Source organism: Helobdella robusta, assembly GCF_000326865.2.
Source record: "Helobdella robusta unplaced genomic scaffold HELROscaffold_39, whole genome shotgun sequence".
NCBI lineage: Eukaryota > Metazoa > Annelida > Clitellata > Rhynchobdellida > Glossiphoniidae > Helobdella > Helobdella robusta.
The window spans coordinates 951,594-972,787 of NW_008704865.1; the positions used below are offsets into that span (position 1 = coordinate 951,594).

Here is a 21,194-nt window from a genome sequence, read left to right on the forward strand (position 1 = left end):
TTTTCCTTCCTTCCTCTCCTGGATGAATGCAGTAGACTCATGAAATTTCTGAAAATATTCTTTTGAGGTTATCAATTTTCGTAGACTTCGATGTTTAATACATCACAATACTTAAGTAAAATTGAAAAATCTTTGTACGTTCAATTAAATGTTAATATTGCGGACACACATTATGATAAAAACTCTTTGAAAAAACTGACGCATAACCATATTAAACTGAAAATACGACAACGTATACTCTTATTATATAACATATTCATATCACACCGTATAAGTATATTATAACATCGAGTGCGTGCATTAAAAATGAAAGCGTATAAATTAAAGTTAGAAGAGTAGAGATGTTACCATAGGAACCGCTGTTCTTGCTATCAGTCCGTCATATACATCGATATAAACCGAATGATAACAGACGATAACATCATATCGTTTACATTCAAGGGCACACACACACACACACGCACGCACACACACACGTAAATCAAAGTAATATAAATTTTCTTTATTTTTATTCAGGAAATATTTAAAATCCTGTATCTACTAAATCTTCATAGTAGAGAAAATATCACTAGAACACGGACACGTTTCATTAAAATACATTCAATGGCTATAAAAAAGTACAAAATTGAAATAAAAAATAACAATGAATTGACAATAAAAAACATAAATGGAAAGAAACTCAACAGGGAATATGTATCAATTATTAACAAACGCTATAAAATAAATTAACTAACCAACAAACTAATTAAACAAACATGAAGGAAACAAATAAACGAACAAGCATATCTTAAATAAAAATTCTTTAAAAATATTCCTCTAAACATTATAACGGTTACAAGTTAAAAAATAATAAGAATTTTTCAAAATAGATTTTCCAACTTCAGTTCAATTTATGATTTTAACATCCAACAATCGACACCCGGCCAAAACGAATGCAGGTGCAACAACAATCAAGTCAGTCAGTCATCTTGCAGTTTGTTCAATAAACAAAACATAACGCATCCATTATATAACGATAACTCATTTTTAAACGTCAAAAAACAATTAAAAGGTACTAAAAGCACAAGTGAAAAAGTTAATTAATCAAAGTTTATAAAACTAAATAACGATAAAATAAATTAAAATAACATTCATACATTGAACAGACGCTACGAATAACAAACATACATTCAATGAATATATCTAGTTAAATATTTTCTATAAATACAATAAAAAATAAAATAACAAAATAAATTTGAGATCAGAACATGTTGAGGATTTTTCTGACACATGGTCTGTGGGATTTGAACTCCCTGGCTTGATGGATCAGCTGCTGTTCAGTCAATGTCAGACCACACGCTATCCTCAAAAAATCCTTGCTGTCCTTTATTTCGGGATGAAAATAAATGGATATGAATAAATGAATGAACGAATAAGATGATGATGAAACAATTATGATATACTACTACTGCTGCTGGCTGCCACTACTGCCACTACAACTACAGCTACTACTACTGCTACCACCACTACTATTATAAGCTACAACAACTACTACTCAACTACTACTACTACTATTACTACTACTACTAATAATAATAATTATAATAATAATAATGGTAGTATTAATACCGACAGAACATTCATGGGAGAAGCCAGCAGTCGCAAAAATAAATGAAGAGTTGCTGAGTCTGAGTGAGCTGTCGTCATCATTATCATGACTCTCGGGGTCATTGTCAACGTCACCCTCGACATTCACCTCCCTCTCATGAAGGTGGGACTTGCCATCTTCGATGAGGGCGTGGGGTGAAAAGGTCATGGCCTTGTCAAGTATCAAGCCTTTTGTCTGCGGTGTTGTTGGTACATTTATTTTTTTGTAAGTTGTAACAACCTCTCAAAATTTTTTAATTTTTATTTTAAAAGTTGAATCTTCAAAGTTTTATATTAGCTATGAAATATGAAAAAATGGAAGAATTATTAGACAGACTCAAAAGTTTTTAACAAAAGAAAACGTTTAAAAAACAAAAAAAAAAAACTAAAAAAACTAACAGGTGTCTCTGGAAAGTTGATGAAATTGTTGAAGGTGATGTCAGTTGTAGAATGGTTCCACTTCATTTTAACTTGCAGGTGATGTTCTACATCAGATGATGACGAGGAATTCGATGGAATGCTCTCTTGCTGTTTATGAGCGCGTGTGAGTGTTGAATAGGAATGAGGTGATGTTGAAAAAGTTTAAGCCATTGAATAATTACAACTTTGGTAAAATATATTCAAGTTAAATGAATAGTGAAAGAAATTTGGATACATGTTTGAGACAAAAACCCACTGCTTTTACGGATGATGACTTCAAAGTGGAGTCATTATCGTTGTTGTTGGTGGTGTCATTGTTGTTGCAGTCATCGTGAATGACGTCATCGTGGTTTTTACTTTCGTGCCCATCGTTGTTGTTAGTCTTGTTCAAGTGATCCAGGTCTCTTTCCAGGATTTCGTGCAGCTCATCAATTGTACTCTTGGAATCCTACACAGACACACAATGTTTTTGTGTTAAATTAAGTAGAATCTGGAAATTTACAAGATACGTTAAATACACAAATAAGTAATTGAATTTAAACAATGTCCAGTCCATATATACGAGATATATTTACTGCATGATAATCCAAACAAACCATATTATACTAATTGACAGCATAAATGCACAAAACAAGTTATGAGAAGCCAGTCATCTAACCCACCAAATCTTGTTGAACAATCCCATTCTTCCTCTCAAGGTCAGCCAGGGCGTTCCTAAATGGAGAGGGTGTCCGCATGGGTGTGCGCCGACTGCCCACCATCATCTTGCTGCTTGTTCTTATTTGTGGCGGTGGTGGTAGTGTGGTCAAATTAATTAATATGAAAATGAACAATATTCTTATCGTAATTGCAGCAGTCAGACACAACTGCAGACAGACACAACTGCAGACAGACATAACTGCAGACAGACATAACTGCAGACAGACACAACTGCAGACAGACATAACTGCAGACAGACATAACTGCAGACAGACATAACTGCAGACAGACATGACTCCAAACAGACAGCTGCAGACAGACAAAATGGAGACAAACTTCGGTGTACTGGGGCACTCTTCATTTCTGTTGATGATGTTCTTTAAAATTGGAGAGGAAGCATTCTTTATCTTTGGACTGTTGAAAAACTGTTAACCATTTATAATAATAATTGTAGTCACTTTATAAAATAAAAATCAAGAAAAATGAAGAAACAATAAAAACAATATAATAATATATACAATAAAACTGCGTTATTGTTTGATTTGAAATAAATTTACATGCAAGGCAAGAACTCATGTGAGCCAGAATTACCTGGGATGGTGAGAAATTGGAGCACTTAACAGGGGACACCCTGTCATCATAGCGATAATGATGAAGATGGTGGTTTCTACTGTGGTGGTGGAGGCAGAAGCTATGGTAACGATGCTGATTATTACAACTGTATTCATTGTAGAGAGGATGTTTTTCTTGCTTGAATTTAAAGTGTTTTCTTCTGCACAAGATGGCAGGTATGTGCTTTCTCTTGTTTTTTGTTTGACCTGGAAGTTTGTTTGGTCGTGCAAAAGAGATTCTTTTTATGATTTCAAAATCTATTTTAACCATTTGACAGTCATCCATCATTGATCTATCCATCTATCTAACTATCTATCTATCCATCCACCTATCTATATACCTAACTACTTATCCATCCATCTATCTAACATATGTAAATTTTTCAAGTTCAGTTATGCATTGAGAGAGAATAAAAGTGTCACCCAGTTTTGATGGATAGTCATCACAATCTGCAGGAAAAAGCAGAGTTTTGTCACTCTGTTGCTGTTGATTTCCATGATGGTGATGGAGAGATGGAGGAAGAGAAGGAGGCAGATGAGGAGAAGAATGAAGGGTAGGGTTGTGATTATGATTCTGAAAGTTTACATCGATGATGAGACCAGTAGAACTGATGCAGTTGTTGTTGCTACTGGCACTAGACAAGATGTTGCTGGTGCTGTTGTTGCCGTTTTGGTCACGCTGATTGTTGTTGCTAGTGTAGAGGCTGTAGTTCAAGTTTTGTATAATCTCAGGCTCTATCTCTTGGGCAATGCTTTACAAAATTTAAGTTTAACAGACATCACAACCAAAACAGGCAATAGTAATTATAAAAAAAACTGATTTTAGAAAAAGAAATATAGAAAGGGAAAAATGTATAACATATTGTTTGAGAACCAATCCTGTACAGATTCATATCGATTGCTGCTGATGCTACAAATGTTGATGTTGAGACTATTGTTGCTGCTGTTGTTGTTGACGCCGTTGATGTTACATGCATTATAGTTTAGTGGCTCTATTACAGAAGACTGGATGTCTGGAAATAACATTTATGATTAATAATAACAACGCTGATGTATCAAGAGAAAATGCTGTTCACAAGTAAAAACTAAACAAAAACAAGATTGAGAAACTCATCTAAAAATTAGTGTGAAACTAGTAAAATGAAACACAGAATTTTTACTTAATTTTCCAAGATTAACCACACCTAATTATTTACTCAAAACTTTCAAAAATTGTCACTAAATAATAGCGCCATCGGTTTCGCTTCAGTTGTTTAAAAAGTTTTATCATTTATATCATTGAGGAGAATTAAGAGTATTTTTTAAAATCACCAGCGAAAATGAAGAAACAAAATTTTATTTCGGAATAAATAAATGTATATTCATTAGGAATTAAATGGAGAAGCAAATGAATGAATGAGTGAATGAAAGAACGAATAAATGAACAAAACATAAAACATCGGCAGTACATTCATGATTTCTCTGTATAGGGTAAACATTCATCTGCAGGTCACTCTGTGGAATGAAAAAAAAATACAGAAAGAAGTAAAATAACAAAATCGAATGTTATAAAAGTTAAAAATGAAGCGGGAAAATTGAACGAAATGAGAATATAATTTATTTACATTGAAAGAGTGATTATTTTTCTTGTACAGTAAAAGGCCATTTGTATGGTTAACGTCATTGTTATTGTTACCAATAGCAGCACAGCCATTATAGCTGTGAATGTTATGAATGACGTTGTTACTGTTGGCATTGATGTTATTGCTGTTGATGATTTTTGGTGTCCTCTGGGGGAGTGAGAAATACATTCGATCCGGCTTCATGTCATCCGACTCAAATTTTCTTCTTATCGTTGAATTCCAGTGATTTTTAATGGCATTGTCTGTCCTGAATGTTGTTGTGTTTAAAACAAATTTTTCGAGACATATTTGAGAATAAGAATAAATTAAAATTAAAGACAATGTTTATTGTTTTAACTAGATAACCATAAAATTTGTAAAATTATTCATTAAATATTCAATAAGAAATATCTAACAAAAATGACATAAAATTAGGAAAAAGGTAATTAGGAAATAAGAAAAAAAGAGACCTTCCTGGCAGATACTTGGCAATCTTTGCCCAACGATTGCCAAGATTTTGATGAAGTTCATAAATCATTTGGTCTTCTTCCTCTGTCCATGCTGTTTTCTTTATCTCAGGATTCAAATGGTTGTGCCACCTAGAGGTTGAAAAATAAAATTCTCATTTAAAAAAACAGACAATTGACAAATAAGTTGGGTGGAATTGAAATTATGAAATATTGAGCCGAAACCGTTCTCTGCATTGCTTTCCAGTTCTACCCTTGATGTATTTTGATATGATGGTCCATCTTTTTGGACCATGCTCTGATACTAACTCCAAAACTTTCTTATCTTCCTGCGCAGATATTTTATCAGCATTTTATGAAACAACTGAAAATAAAACCAACAAATTTTTATACATGAAAGTTAGTTGAAAATTATAGTCTTGACATACTTTTTGATACAGAGATATTATTTTTATAAAATTTTACTCAAGTCAGTACAATCATGTACAAGGTAAAATAAAATAAAAAAATGTCTTTTTGACACTTGCTTTGTAGAAAACTAAACAAAAACTAACTACAATCAAATCTGTATTTGCTTTAATTAAGTAAATAAGAAACAAATATAAAGTCAATTAAAGTTGCTAATATTAATTAAATATTTTACAAGCAAATGGTTTGAGTAAAAAACATAAAATAATAGCACCTCTTTGGTCCATGATCCTTTTATAAGATCTGGGTTAAGTACCTTGGACCACCTCTGTTGACACTGGACTACAGATCGATCTGGGAAGAAACTTGCTAGGAGGGGCCAATCCGGGTGACCGCAAGAATTTACTATAGCCATCAATTTGGAATCCTTAAAACATTGTCAAAAAAAATAAGGAAATAGTGTGAACATCAGATTATAAATGGATCTAAAATGATGGTACTTGAATTATGAAACTAGAATAAACTTATAAAACCTACTTCTTCCTTGGTCCATTTATTCTTATTGATGTACTTCTTGCCTTTGCCTACTATGCCTATGCGGTTAGAATCATGATCAAAAGTTTTTTTCTCGCTGTTCTCCTTACCATTCAAGAGGTTTTGATGATTTCTAGGTGATCATGAAAAAATTATATCACAAATAAAAGATCACAGAGTAAAAAAACAAAAAATTGAAATTATAAGCAAGCTATATCTGTAAACCTGTAATGGCAAGATATAAAATCATCAACTTTTTTATTTCCAGGAACATGATGGAACATTTTAATACGAAAAAACCAAAGGTGGTTGCAGTACAAGGTTCTTTTCTTTCCTACAATGAAAAATAAATTATGGACGAGTAACTAACGCAGCCGACAGCGTGCAAGCCATTCAAAAACTGACTGGCCAATAAGGTGACACATCATTAATCAAAATCATCATTATAAATTACGAGTCTTAAAAAAGCAAATGTGTGTCAATCAAAATAATTTTTAAAAATTTGATAGTCATTAATATCACAAACATGTTTGTTACTAATATAAAATGATTAAACAACTTTAAATAACCTTAAAAAAAGCTTCACAGTCTACTTGCAGAGTTTTAAGGAGCCATTCCTCAACAGCACAGTCAGCTGATCAGACAGCAAATTGAAAATTGAAATGGCGGACAGGAAATGCGAAGGAAGTGATTCAAAGAAAATCTAAAAGTGAAATCTTTTAAAATTCACACGAAAAACGTTGCTAACTTTTGAAAAACAACTCCAGATTAAGACTGTTGAACCTCACTTTAATGTCGAGTTAAATGTGTAACCTCGGGTCAACTTTTTCGGCCAACACGCACAAGGAAGCAGAAAGCATCCATCCATCCACCCATCCGTCCACCCATCCATCCACCCATCCATATATCCATCTATCTATCCACATTTGATTCCATCAAATCGATAGATATTAATCTTGTGCCATGAAATTTATGCGTGTGTGTCACATGTTTGATCTGTTGTATGTGGCCATGAAGACGAGATTTATAGATGCGATTGAGCAATAAAAGAAATAGAATTCAAAACAGACTGCTTTCTTTAACTGAAGGGAAGCAGTAAATAAATGATAAAATAACGGTGTTAATAATAAACTCAGGAACACGTGAACAACAATAAAGGAAATTGGAATGCTTATTTTTATGCATTATTTCTTTATCTGCAAGTAGCATTCGTCCGTACCATCTTCCTTTTACTAATTCATTTATTCATTCATTCATTCGTTCGTTCGTTCGTTCATTCGTTCGCTCGCTCGCTCGCTCACTCACTCACTCACTCACTCACTCACTCACTCATTTGCTTTTTCGTTCATTCCTTCCTTTGTTCCTCCTTAGTTGCGTTTCTTCTTCATACAACCAGAAAATAAACATTGAACACGTGTACAAATTGCATGAAGTTTATCATTGTGAAGTGTGAACTTTGCAGTAAATATCTCAAACAGCAGCAGCAATTGATCAAATTCGAAGTGGCTCGCCTAGCACAGACGCAAACACTTCTCTAACATTATACATTATTTGTTAAGAAATCCGCACTCCAAGTGTTATCATCTTGATTGACTGACTTGCACAATTTAATACGAGAACCTCACCTGAATATTCCAAATATGCATCTGTGAACCCTTTATGCCAATACAATTTCTCTATTTTTTTTTTGTTCATGTCATTAACAAAGGAAAAACCGATGTTTCTAAAGTTTTTTCCCCAACAACGTATGTATTTCAAAACGCTTGTTCAAATATATATATATATATATATATATATTTATATATATATACTTATATATTTATATGTTTGTTTAAAGGTTATACAATATACCAACATACATTAATTGTCAATACGAAAGTACGTAAAGAATTCATTATTAATTATTGTTATGTATTTATTTCACACATCATCCGGCATCATCATCATCACTGCTGTCTCTACGGAATATGAAACAAATTCATTTATAAACACGCAATATGTTCTTTTTCTTATAAAGTAAAAAATACAAATACATCCAGATATTTTATAAATTGTATCAACATATTAACGTTCAAATATAATATATAATAGCAATTGGAAAGAAAATTTAAGCTGGTAGTTGTAATGCATGCATTGTCGGACAGTAGAAAATAAAATAGGAGGGCACAGCCAAACGAAAAGTACAAAAAAAAGATTTAACATCGTTTCGAATGTATGTGAATGCATCTGTACATGTGTGTGTGTGTGTGTGTCTGTGTGTGTGTGTGTGTGTGTGTCTGTCTGTGTGTGTGTGTGTGTGTCTGTGTGTAAATGAATCATTGATCTGCTTCACCGTTGAAATATAAGTACGCGCTGTTGTAATACGTTTGTGTTTTTGCGCATGTGCGCTGGCGTGTGTAGGTTTATTTGTATGTACTGTGTGTGTGTACGTATGTGTTTGTGTTAATTTAATGTGCGTGTTTGTGTGTTTGGGAGTGTGATTGCGATGTACGTGTGTTTATGCCTGTCAGTGTGTGTATGTGTGTGTTTGTGCGCGTATGTTTGTGCGTTCGTGTGCGTGTGTGCATAAGCCGACGTAAGACGTGCATAACAAGGATTCGTGGTTTTTCATTAGCAATTATGAAATGTATCCGCTTTGTTGAGTACGTAAGTAGAGGAAATTATGTGATCATCTTGGTGCTCGTGCTCACAGCAGCAGAGCATAACAAACAGTAATATCCAATAAGCAATGTCTCAGCCCAGCCATGTACCTACACCACCACACAAAACATCTCTCACTCATATGCGCAATTTTAAAACTGTAATATGACGCCGATTCCAAAAGTTGACTTCATTCAGAATAGATGCACACCACACCATACCACAACCACATCACACCACAACCACAACCACAACCACACCACACCCCAACCACACCACAACCACACCACAGCTATCCATTGTTTCCTCCATTCTCGTTTTATGGACAGGTTTCAAAGATTTTTAATAATGCCATGAAACAGAAAAATAAAAAACTTATAAATAATAATATCAATTATAAACACAAATGTTAGTAGAAAATAATAATATAAATAACAGAATGAAAGGAGCATCTATAAATTGCGTCTATCAAATGCTCTGCAGATGGTGAAGTGAGGTGAATTGATGGTATGCATTGGAGGATGGTGAAGAAGATGTGGTGAATTGTTGATTGAGTGCTGGAAGGTGAATGAGTGAAAGATGATCGAACGAACGAACGAAAAGATGAACAAACCATAAATTATTGATCGAGGAAAATGAATAAATGAATGATTAAATAAATTGGTAAATGATGAATGAAGGAATGAACAAATGAATGAGTGAATGAATGAATGAACAAATGAATGAATGAATGAATGAATGAATGAATGAATGAATGAATGAATGAACGAACGAATGAATGAATAGATAAACAAAAAAAAACAGATGACAGACAAAAACTATTATAAAAATTTATATTTAAAAAGAACGAAAAAGATAGATAGACGACAATGAAAAATGAATAAATAAAAATAATTTTTTTTTGGACCAGGCAACAGAAAAATATCCGCAGAGTGACTTATTGTGCTGCAGATGGTGGTTGGTACAAAATTGGGTCATTGGAAACAATTGGGTCACTACTAAAAAACAAAATAACAACCAAATAGGGCCAACGAAATAACAAAATTTGTGAAACGACACCGAAAGTAAAAGATGAGAATGAAAACATTTGGTTGAGATCGAAGGAGTACGATATGCTGAATTATTTATGAATCTTAAAATTATTTAATTGATTAAAAAATTTTAAAAAATAAATACGAATGAACAGAAACACACAGGCATTCCACAAAGTCTACGCAAGAAATGGAGTGGCTCTCCTTGCGTTCAAATCGAGGCACTGCAAGACCAAGACCAGGCTCCTTAACCGCTACGCCATCGAGCCTCCTTTAAAAACGTCCACCATTAAGTAAAAAATATTATTAAACATAAAAAAGGTTAAAATGTAAAAAAAAATTATAAAGACTTTGAACGAAAACAAATAAAAAATAATCAAAAATATAAAATGAACTGAGTTTTTGAACGAAAACAAATGAATGGATGAGTAAAAATGAAAAATGAATGAACGAACGAACAAACGAATGAATTAATGAATGAATGAACGAACGAACGAATGAGTGAATGAATGAGTGTAAATGAATAATCGACTGAACTTATAAACAAAGTGGATGTCAGATTGACAATTAGAATGACAGATTGACTTATAAGGATGAATTGAAACTGAACACACGATATAATGTAGGAATGAACGATCGAATGAATAAAAGAAGGAATAAATGAATGAATGAATGATTGAGTGAATAAACTAATGAATGAAAAACTGAAATAATAAACGAATGTGCATTCGCATAAACGAATGAAATATTTACAACAATGAACGAATTAAAACATTTTTCTTTTACAAAAGTATAAACATCAAAGCAAATTTAGTCATAGTCACAGTTATCATCATCATCATGATATTGATTAATAAAACGATTATTATCATTATATATAATAACATTTGGCGTACGTGTGTGTGTGAGCTTGTGTGTGTGTGTGCGTGTTGTGTGTGCAATAAAATATAATAAAATATATTCATATTCAATTTGTATACAACAACAACGCACACACACGCACACACGTCACGTTTACATTTATTATTATTAATTATGGTCTATATTATTCGAATATTTAAAAAAATATTTCAATAAATATTCTTTGATGAGAGTGCTCTGGCGAGGAGTGTGAGTCCCAAGGCAGCACTGATTTCTTTCCAATGCAAATCTTTCGTGCTATGAGTGTGTTTGTGGGTTTGTTTGTTTGTTCTGTGTGTGTGTTTGTATGTGTTTGTTTGTGTGTTTTTGTGTGTGTTTGTGTGTGGGTGTGTGTGCGCTTGTTTCTTTTTGTACTTCTGTGAACTTGTGGGGAAAAGTGTATACGTTTGTGTGTGTGTGTGTGTTTGCGTCGTTACTGCGATTAAGTGTGGCTTTGTCGAGTGAAAGCCGGTGATAGGTAAATGAATAAATAAATGGATGGATGGAGTGAATAAATGAATGAATAAATGAATGAATGAATGAATGTGTGGGTGAATAAGTTGACAAGTTAAAGATTGCGTGTGTAAAATGATTAAATAAAAGATGTGTGTATATGTGTTGTTATTATTATTATTGTTATTTTTGTCATTATTATTATTATTATTATTATTATTATTATTATTACAAATTTTATTGAAAACTACTGACTCCACAACAGAATCCGTCTTGTACTTGCCCTCAACATCCAGACAGCCTTTGAAGAAAATTTAAAAGCCACACTGTACACATACGCCCGCACCACTCAAGCATAGTAATAACAAAATAAATAATAATGTTATTAATAGAATGAATAATAATGATAATGATGATGGGAACAAATTTTTATTGAACAAAAAAATAAAATCAAATTGAAATCAATCGGAAATTATTAATAATATATAAGAGTGTAAATAAATAAATGTAAATAATTTATAAAATTTTATAAAAAGAAAAGAAAATCCATTAAAATGTAAAACCCCTAAAATAATAATAATAATAATAGTAATAATAATAATGCAAAATTGTACTATTTTTGAGACAAGGTAGGCCGAAGATTTCTACAAAAAAAAGTTGCCCTCACAAGAAAGATAGAGCAACTTTAACGAAATTATTTACTAAAATTAAAGAATTAAAAAAAAACTGACCGTCCTGTGTGGCATGTTGGTAGCCATAGCAACCATTTTCACGCGTCGGTGTGCTCCTGGATGAGCAAGATAGTTCCTCGTAGTCGTGGGAGCTGAGGGAGCCGGAAGTGTTGCGTTTCCGGTAGAGGTCAAGGTTCGAATCGAGGTCACGCATCACGTGATCGTCCGTGGCGTGCGTATAAGTGGGAGATGGTGGTGTGGATGAGATTGTTGGTGATGGCTGCTGCTGCTGCTGTAGTTGTTGTCGCTGCAGTTGTTGCTGCTGCAGTTGCTGCCGCTGTTGCAGCTGTTGATGTAATTGTTGTTGTTGTTGTAGCAGTTGTTGGTATTCTGATGTTGTGGTGTCTAGAATGGTGAACTGATTTTGCAAATCATTAATTTGTGTTGGGGATGGGATGAAATGTAATTGTAGTTGCTGCTGCTGCAGTTGCTGTTGCTGCCTTTGTAAAGAATCGTTAAGATAACGTTGAAGAATGCTCTGTTTAACTTTGGTCGACACGTTGCTTATTTGCTGTGGTAATTGTTGTTGTTTTTGTGGAATTGATTGTTGAAATTGCTTTTGTTGATGTTGTTGTATTTGGTTTTGTTGATTTTGACTGCGTTTGATTTGTTGGGGGTTAAGAATTGATGTTGCCAGCTTTGTTGCTGCTGCTGGTTGTTGCATCTCGTTAAGCTGTAGTTGTTGTCTGAATGGTGGTTGTTGTTTGAACTGTGGGTGTTGTTGTGGCTGTGGTTTGAAGTGCTGTTGTTGAAACGACATTGATGTCGAGTTTATATCTTCATGCTGGGAAACATTAACGGACGTTAAGGCAATGCAATCAAGTTTGTTAGCATTATTTTCTCTTCCTGACATCAAGGTTGATGTCATAAAGGTTGATGTCTTTGATGGCAATCTTGTTGCCGTTGTTGATTTCATTGTTGTCGTTGTTAGTGGTATCGTTTCAATTTTTGTTGCTGGTGTTGTTTTGGTTGATGTTGCTGTTGTTTTGGTTGCTGCTGGCAAAAAATTCGCAGGGGCGGCTGCAATTATTGAATAGCAAGTGTTGGTCGGTTGGACGATGTAGACCAGTTTCTGAATGCTCGGCTTTGTTAGCTGTGGATGTTGCAGCTGCTGCTGTTGCTTCTGTTGCTGCTGCTGTTGCTGCTTTTGTTGCATTTCCAGTTGAAAAATTTGTTGCTGTAGCTGCGAGGATTGTTGCTGGATAAGTAACTGCTGGTTCTTCTTCAAATCTTCAACATACTGCTGTTGTTGCTGCTGCCTTTGTGGATGCTGTTTTTGCTGCTGCTGTGGCAGTTGTGGCAAACGCCGTTGTTGTTCAGGAATTTGTTGTAAATTTGAATAGATTAGGCTGTCGTTATCATTGTTGTTGTTTATGTTGGCCACACTTTTCAAAACTTTGTTAATGTTGTTTATATTTCTCACATTATAAACGCTGTTGTTGTTTTTGATGTTGTTGTTGGGTTCGTTTTTAATTTGATTGTTCATATTGTCGTTCATTTTTACGTTAACATTGTACATTTTTTTGTTGTTGATTTTAATGTTGTTGCTGAGATTAAAGTTGTTGTTGTTGATAATGTGGTTGCAGTTCGTGTTGTTGTTATGTTGCACTTTAGTTACGAATCTGCAGTTCTTATTAGCTGCGAAGTTTTATATTTAACGTTAAAAATTTGCAAACATACTTGAATAATATGGCTCGCGATGATATATTAACCAATGTTTTAATTATTTTAATTATGTGTTAGTCTGGCTATATAACAAAACAACAACAACAACAAAAGCAACAACAACAACAGCATCAACAACAGCAAACAACAACAACAGTAACAAAACCTATAAAAACACTAACAAAACATCAACAGACATACATTAAAAACAACATCACCATAATGAATAACGAATAATAGACAAAATTCTATTTATTTGAATGTCAAAACTTTTTCCAATAATTCAACACAAATAAACAAATTAAATAAAAAAAAAATGAATTTACGATGCTTAACTTTTCAAAAACAATATTTTTATATAAAAATAATAAAAATTTTCAAATTTTTATCGCAAATAAATAGAGGCTAGAGGCAGAAAAACTGCAGAAAAAATATACGTTGATGAGAAATAACAATTAATGGCATAAATGTTTTCCCCCCTCTACAACATCATCAATAGAAAAAATATTCGTACATTGTGTTCGCTAAACAATAACAAAAAGTAACTTTTTCACACACACACACACACACACACACACACACACACACACACACACACACACACACACACACACACACACACACACACAAATGAAGAAACAAAGAAAATCGTTGAGGTACACATCACAAAAACTTCCTCTCTCCTAGACAGACATAAAAATACATTTTAAAGAAATCCAAAATAATGATTTAGACGTTTTTATTTGAAAACAAAAAAAAAAATCAAAAATATGTTTCTATTAGTTTTAAAAAGTTAAAAACAAGTCGAAAAAATATTGATATTAATCATAAAAATAATAATAATAAATTATTAATAGTAAATTTATAATAATAATAATAAATGATAATCAAACAATATTGACAGCAGCATTAACGTCGAAAATGCGATCAATCATAAAAATCTGTGAGCATACTCTTTTGAATCAATAATAAATAATAATAATAATAATAGTATAAATAATAATAATAAAATAATGACAATCCTAATTATAATAATTTTTTTTAATAATTTCAATTATAATATTAATATTACTATTGCTAATGCCATTAATAAGACTAATAGCATTTTCGTTATAGCATTTTAGTGTATATACATAAAGGGTACAGGTACACATACGCACATACGCATACATACACTGCACATACACATACATACACTACACATACACACATATACATGCACTCACAACACATACATACACTACACATACACATACATGCCGTCTCTACACATACATATACATATACACACACACACACACACAATTTTGGTGTATACAATACAGTACCGCGGTATTTGGAGCACATTTTTAACAGTCGAAGGAAAGGGGATAGATATTGATGAAAGATCGATACAATACAATTATTGTGATTGTATTGTTTGTCCCTCACAATTTTCTCCTATCTCTATTTTTATTTCTTTCATTCTTCTATATGTTTTTTTATCTTTCTTTCTGCTATCTTTTCATGTTTTTCTAATGATGTGTATTTTGTTCTCCTTTCATAACTATTTGATCTTATATTCATTCATTTTTTTTCTGCCTATCTGTCTGTTCATCTGTCTGTCTGTCGGTCGGTCTAGACATCTCCCCGGTTCCCCTCTAAATCTATTACTGTCTGTGTCTGTGTCTTTGTCTGTATCTCTCTCTCTTTCTTTCTCTCTCTCTTTATTTTCCCTCTCTTATCCATCTCTCTCTCTCTTTTTCTAAGACATTAGCATTATCATTACGATCACACTCATCCGTCAAAACTAATGCAATTACTTTGTCAAAATTAAATCCGTTATCAGAAATACCAACATCGTCGTCATCATCTACGTCACCGTCGTCTTCATCATCATCATCGTCATCGTATTCGTCATCATCACCGGAAAATGAGATTTGATGTAACGTCTGGAGCCTGTAAATGGAGCCTTCCAGATGATGATGATGTGCTTGTTTGTTGGATGTTTTTATGAGGAACGAATTTATTTTAATCAGCGCAGTAAATAAAACTGAAACACATAAAAATGCACAAAACACGCACGCACACACGCACATAACAAAACTGAAACACGTATAAATGCACACACACGCACGCACATAACCACGCAATCCCGTTTGCACACACCTTACATTTACTTACGAACGTATAGATAGTTTAAGAACTGTACTCTCAACAAAACAGTACTGGCACGCTACTTTAACGAATTTATAGAATTTTATTATTACGATGTGATCCAAAAATATTCTTAAACAAAAATCATGCTCACATTCAAACAAGAATCACAGAAATTCGTATTTCTACAAAAACGCTACAAAAACGCAGAAACTGGTTAACACAGGACAAATAGACAATTATGACAGACTGACAGACACACACACACACACACACACACACACACACACACACACACACACACACTGACCCACATACAACAGCACAAACAAACCCATTACCACCTACCCACACAAGCAAACAAGCACACAAAATCAAATATACTCACATAAGCACATAAACCACCGCAGTCTTAAAATAGTTCTCTCTGCATTTATAAAAACGAAATGAACATTTGCAGGCTTAGTGGACTCAAATAAGTGGAAATGAACTAGAGCACTCCTTGCTCGCTCGCTGCTTCGATGACCATCACTTTTCTAAGGCTTCTGCTGACAATTTGCACTGCAAGAATAACAAAGAACTGAATGATAATGATGCTGATGATGTTGGTTTGGATGTTGTTGTTAGTGTTGTTGTTGATGATGAAATGGGCGGCGATAGCGACGATGATGATGGTAGCAAGGATGATGAGAACGACGACGACGACGATGATGATGAGGATGATGATGATGATGAGGACGATGATGATGAGGAAGACGACGACGAGGACGATGAGGAAGACGATGATATAAAGATGAATGTTGCAGGGGTAGTGCTCGCCGACCAATATCATTTATGATCTGATGGCTTTGGAGACGAGATGGAAGGCAGGAAGGAAATGAAAAAGAAAAAAGAAGAAAAACATTCATAGAGGATGTTATTACAAGCCAGATTTTTATTTTACAACCACAAATTGATTTAATTCATACAATCTTGAAAGTTTATATTCTCATATAAATCTGTCTATTACATTTTGGCAAAAACACATCTGTACGTACACGTAACTGCAAAGCTTTACGTACACATAACCTTACATGTACACAAAAACAGACGGACAGACCGATACCCAGATGCACAATGTATACACATACACAAACACACAACACATACACATACACACACATACATACATACATACACACACGCATACATACATACATACATACAAACGTATTCAGGCCGGGTATAAACAAAGCGGATTGCAGGAACTGGTGAAAATCGATTCTGATGAATGCATGAAATTTTTAGTGTAATTGGCTCTGAACGCACATCAAACAGAGAAACGCACATACAAACTGATACAAACAAATTATTGTTTGTATATACAAAAACATACATTGTATATGTATATACATGTATTGTATATACTTTGTATATATATATATATAATATAAATTGTAATATATTCAAAATAGAAACAAAAATATCAATGGATTTAAATAAAATTTATATATATATTATATATATTTAAATAATATATATATATATATATGTGTGTATGTGTGTGTGTGTATGTGTAGATATCTATGTATTGGTATATACCACACAATTTTATGTTAATGTTTTTAATTGATTAGATGGTAACAGTTTTATGGCACGTCGATATATTCTTTCTTAATTTTTTACGTAATTTTTTCGTCTAACCCGATTTTTAAAAAAAATTATTAAATTAAAAACAATTAATTAATTATTTTTATTATTAAATTTTAAAAAAAGTTATTTAAAATTATCCAATTCATTATTAAACAGTATAAAAATGTTTTGTTTATGGGCTCACTGCATTGCAAGTCGCCTGATGTATTGTTTAGAAAGAGAAATATTTTTATGTGGTTCATTCATTCATTCATTAATTAATTAATTAATTAATTAATTAATTAATTAATTCATTCATTCATTCACTCATTTCATTAATTATCCATCCATCCATCCATTCATTTATTCATTCATTCATTCTCCCATTCTTTCATACAATCACTCACTTCTTTGTAAGAATTAATTAATTAATTAATTAATTAATTAATTAATTAATTAATTAATTAATTAATTAATTAATTAATTAATTAATTCATTCATTCATTCATTCATTCATTCATTCATTCATTCATTCACTCATTTCATTAATTATCCATCCATCCATCCATTCATTTATTCATTCATTCATTCTCCCATTCTTTCATACAATCACTCACTTCTTTGTAAGAATTTTTTTAACTTTTAATTATCTCAATTAATTAGATTTTTACCCGAGTAGCTAACAGATAGGACACACGCACACACGCGCACACATCACATACATAACTAAATATGAATAACCACACACACGCACAGACATTCGCAGACTAACACCGATAGATACGCACACATATAAACGTGCATATATTTTAAAGGGTCGTCACGTGTTTCTGTGAATGTCTTTGTGTATATGTGTGTTTGTATGTGTATTGATATCTATGAATGTGTGTGTGTGTGTGTGTTAGTTTGCATGTATATGTGTATGTGTGTGTGTATGTGGTGCCTGTGTATAACAGCCTTTGTGGCCCGATTGTTTAATGGTACCTATGTAAGCATGGAACAAAAAAAAAAAAACTCTGCTCTCACCAGAACCAAAAAAGGATATGCATGGCTATATGTTTCTAAGTCTGTGTGTTGTTTATGTATATATGTGTGTATGTATGTATATATATATATGTGTATATGTGTGTGGATGTGTGTGGTGTAGTTTATATATTCTCATTAGTGTATATACCTACATTTGTGTGGTTTTATGCTATGCCTGTCTGTATTTTTTGGCATAATTCTGGTATGTATGTACGTATGTACGTATGTACGTATGTACGTATGTACGTATGTACGTATGTATGTATGTATGTATGTATGTATGTATGTATGTATGTATGTATGTATGTATGTATGTATGTATGTATGTATGTATGTATGTATGTATGTATGTATGTATGTATGTATGTATGTATGTATGTATACATGTATGTATGTCTTTGTATATGCCTGTATGTTATATTTGTTTGTATATGTAGATATGTTTCACCATCATCTTCATCGTCGTCGTCGTCATCATCTTTGTCATAATCCTCATCGTCATACTCATCACCACCATCTTCAGACATAATACGCTTAGGTAAGCAGGTACAAGGCATATATAATGCTTTAGTTAGGATTATGAGCCATCTTGTAATCGTCATCGTCGTCGTCGTTATCATCATCATCATTACAACCATGATTGTCATCATCATCATCATCTTCTTCTTCTTCTTTTTTTTCTTCTTTTCCTTCTTCTCCTTTTCCTTCTTTTTCTTCTTTTTCTTCTTCTACTTCTTCTTCTTCTTCTAATTCTTTTTCTTCTTCTTCTTCTTCGCCTTCTTCTTCTACTTCTCCTTCTTCTTCTTCTTCTTCTTCTTCTTCTTCTTCTTCTTCTTTTTCTTCTTCTTCTTCTTTTCATTCATCATCATCATCGTCGTCATCATCGTCACGCATTTAATAAAAGGACGACCGCATTTTGCAAGCATGACGACCATATAAATCACATCGTTTGGTTCTCGCAATAATTAAAAAGGTAGATAACAAATGAAAGTCGTGATGATGATGGAAATAATAATAATAATAATAGTAATAACAATAAATAATAATAATAATACAAAAATAATTATAATGATAAATTTATTATTGTTAATGTTGTTGTTGCTTGCAAACAACATTAGGACAAAAAGCAACAGTGTAACGTGACAAAGCCCTTTAAGAATAATTCTAATAGAAAACACTATTATCGGCGTCATCATCACCTACTGCTATTACTACAGCTGCTGCAGCTTCTACTACTAGTAGTGGTAGTGCTGCTGCTGCTATTACTACTACCACCACTACTTCTACGTTTCATTTTATCTTTCTCATCGTTGTAAATTTTATAACTTCTTTTTGACGAACCAAAAAAAATGTCAAACATTCATTGATACGTTAAAAGGATTTTGCAGAAACAACAAGACAATAACATTAATAACAACAAAAAGGACATTAATAATAACAATAACAACGGCAATAACACTATAATAATAATAAGAGTAAGAATAATTGCAATGCGAGACAAACAAAAACGTCGAGTTAAACATGTGCATAAAAAACACTTCTGCGACATCAAATTCAAAGTTGTTACATCAACATAAAATACAACAACAGCAGCAGCAATATATAAGCTACAACAACTCACACACAACAAAAACACTAACAACAACAACATTAATAAGACCTCAAAAACATCAACAATATTTGCAATAACCCCAGTAGTTCGCTTTTTCTTCTAAAAACCTGCACAAAAAATCATAAAACAAATTCGACAGATACAAAAAATAAAAATAAATGAAAATAAATACAGAAAAAACTAATTTTTCTAGCAAACAACAGCAAAAAAACACAAAACAAAAAAGCAATAATGCATAGTGTTTAATTGATATTTCATATTTCATCCCGTGTTATTGTCTGCGCTGTCATGCAATACGTCAGATCATTGAAGGCCCTTCCATACACCTATAACATTACGTCATCGTTCTTATATATGACGCCATTTTGTATAGCGTGTTGTTGCTGCTGTTGTGGCTGCTGTCGTAGCTGCTGTTGTGGCTGTTGCTGCTAGTTCCGTAGTAGTAGTAGTAGTAGTAGTAGTAGTAGTAGTAGTAGTAGTAGTAGTAGTAGTAGTAGAAGTAGCAGTAGTAGTTGTTGTTGTTCACATATAAGTTCATGTTATGCACGTACAAAAATTTTTTAAATGGCATACAATAGGAATAAAAAAGGTAGGAATGAAAATATGTAGAGTGCACGCAAGATGGGAATGATGTATAATCAATACCGAGTACAAACATTGTATGTAACTTTGTAAGTATAAACACATTTTTTGACGTAACCATACACATACACGCACACACATATACCACACACACGCACGCTCACACACACAGACACACGTACGTTCTTTACCTTTGCAAATTCAAAATTATTTAGTAGTAAAATCACATACACACAAACACAGCAAAACAAATATGAACAAACGTAGATTACATACAAAAAGCGACAAAATACAAACTTAAAAACATACAAACAAACTCACAAAGAAGTATACAGACATAAATAAATACAGACAGACAGACAGACAGACAGACAGACAAACATACAGACATGAAGAACGTGGATCATTTCAATTCAATGACTACATTTCATCGGAGTTGCT

General features: G+C 32.9%; 2 protein-coding genes across 2 annotated transcripts; both read right to left on the minus strand.

Moving 5' to 3' along the window:
• Positions 1-5,164: 5,164 nt before the first annotated feature.
• HELRODRAFT_134329 (hypothetical protein) lies at positions 5,165-6,262 on the minus strand (the record flags this gene model as incomplete). Its single annotated transcript, XM_009024097.1, has 4 exons — positions 5,165-5,225; positions 5,428-5,556; positions 5,650-5,753; positions 6,107-6,262. Coding segments are annotated over 4 exons (450 nt in total), but the record flags the coding sequence as incomplete, so codon positions are not given.
• A 4,845-nt stretch (positions 6,263-11,107) lies between these two features.
• HELRODRAFT_176752 (hypothetical protein) lies at positions 11,108-13,640 on the minus strand (the record flags this gene model as incomplete). Its single annotated transcript, XM_009024098.1, has 3 exons — positions 11,108-11,228; positions 11,646-11,691; positions 12,122-13,640. The coding sequence occupies 3 exons, from the start codon at positions 13,638-13,640 to the stop codon at positions 11,108-11,110; spliced, it is 1,686 nt and encodes a 561-aa protein (XP_009022346.1).
• Between the last annotated feature and the right edge of the window lie 7,554 nt (positions 13,641-21,194).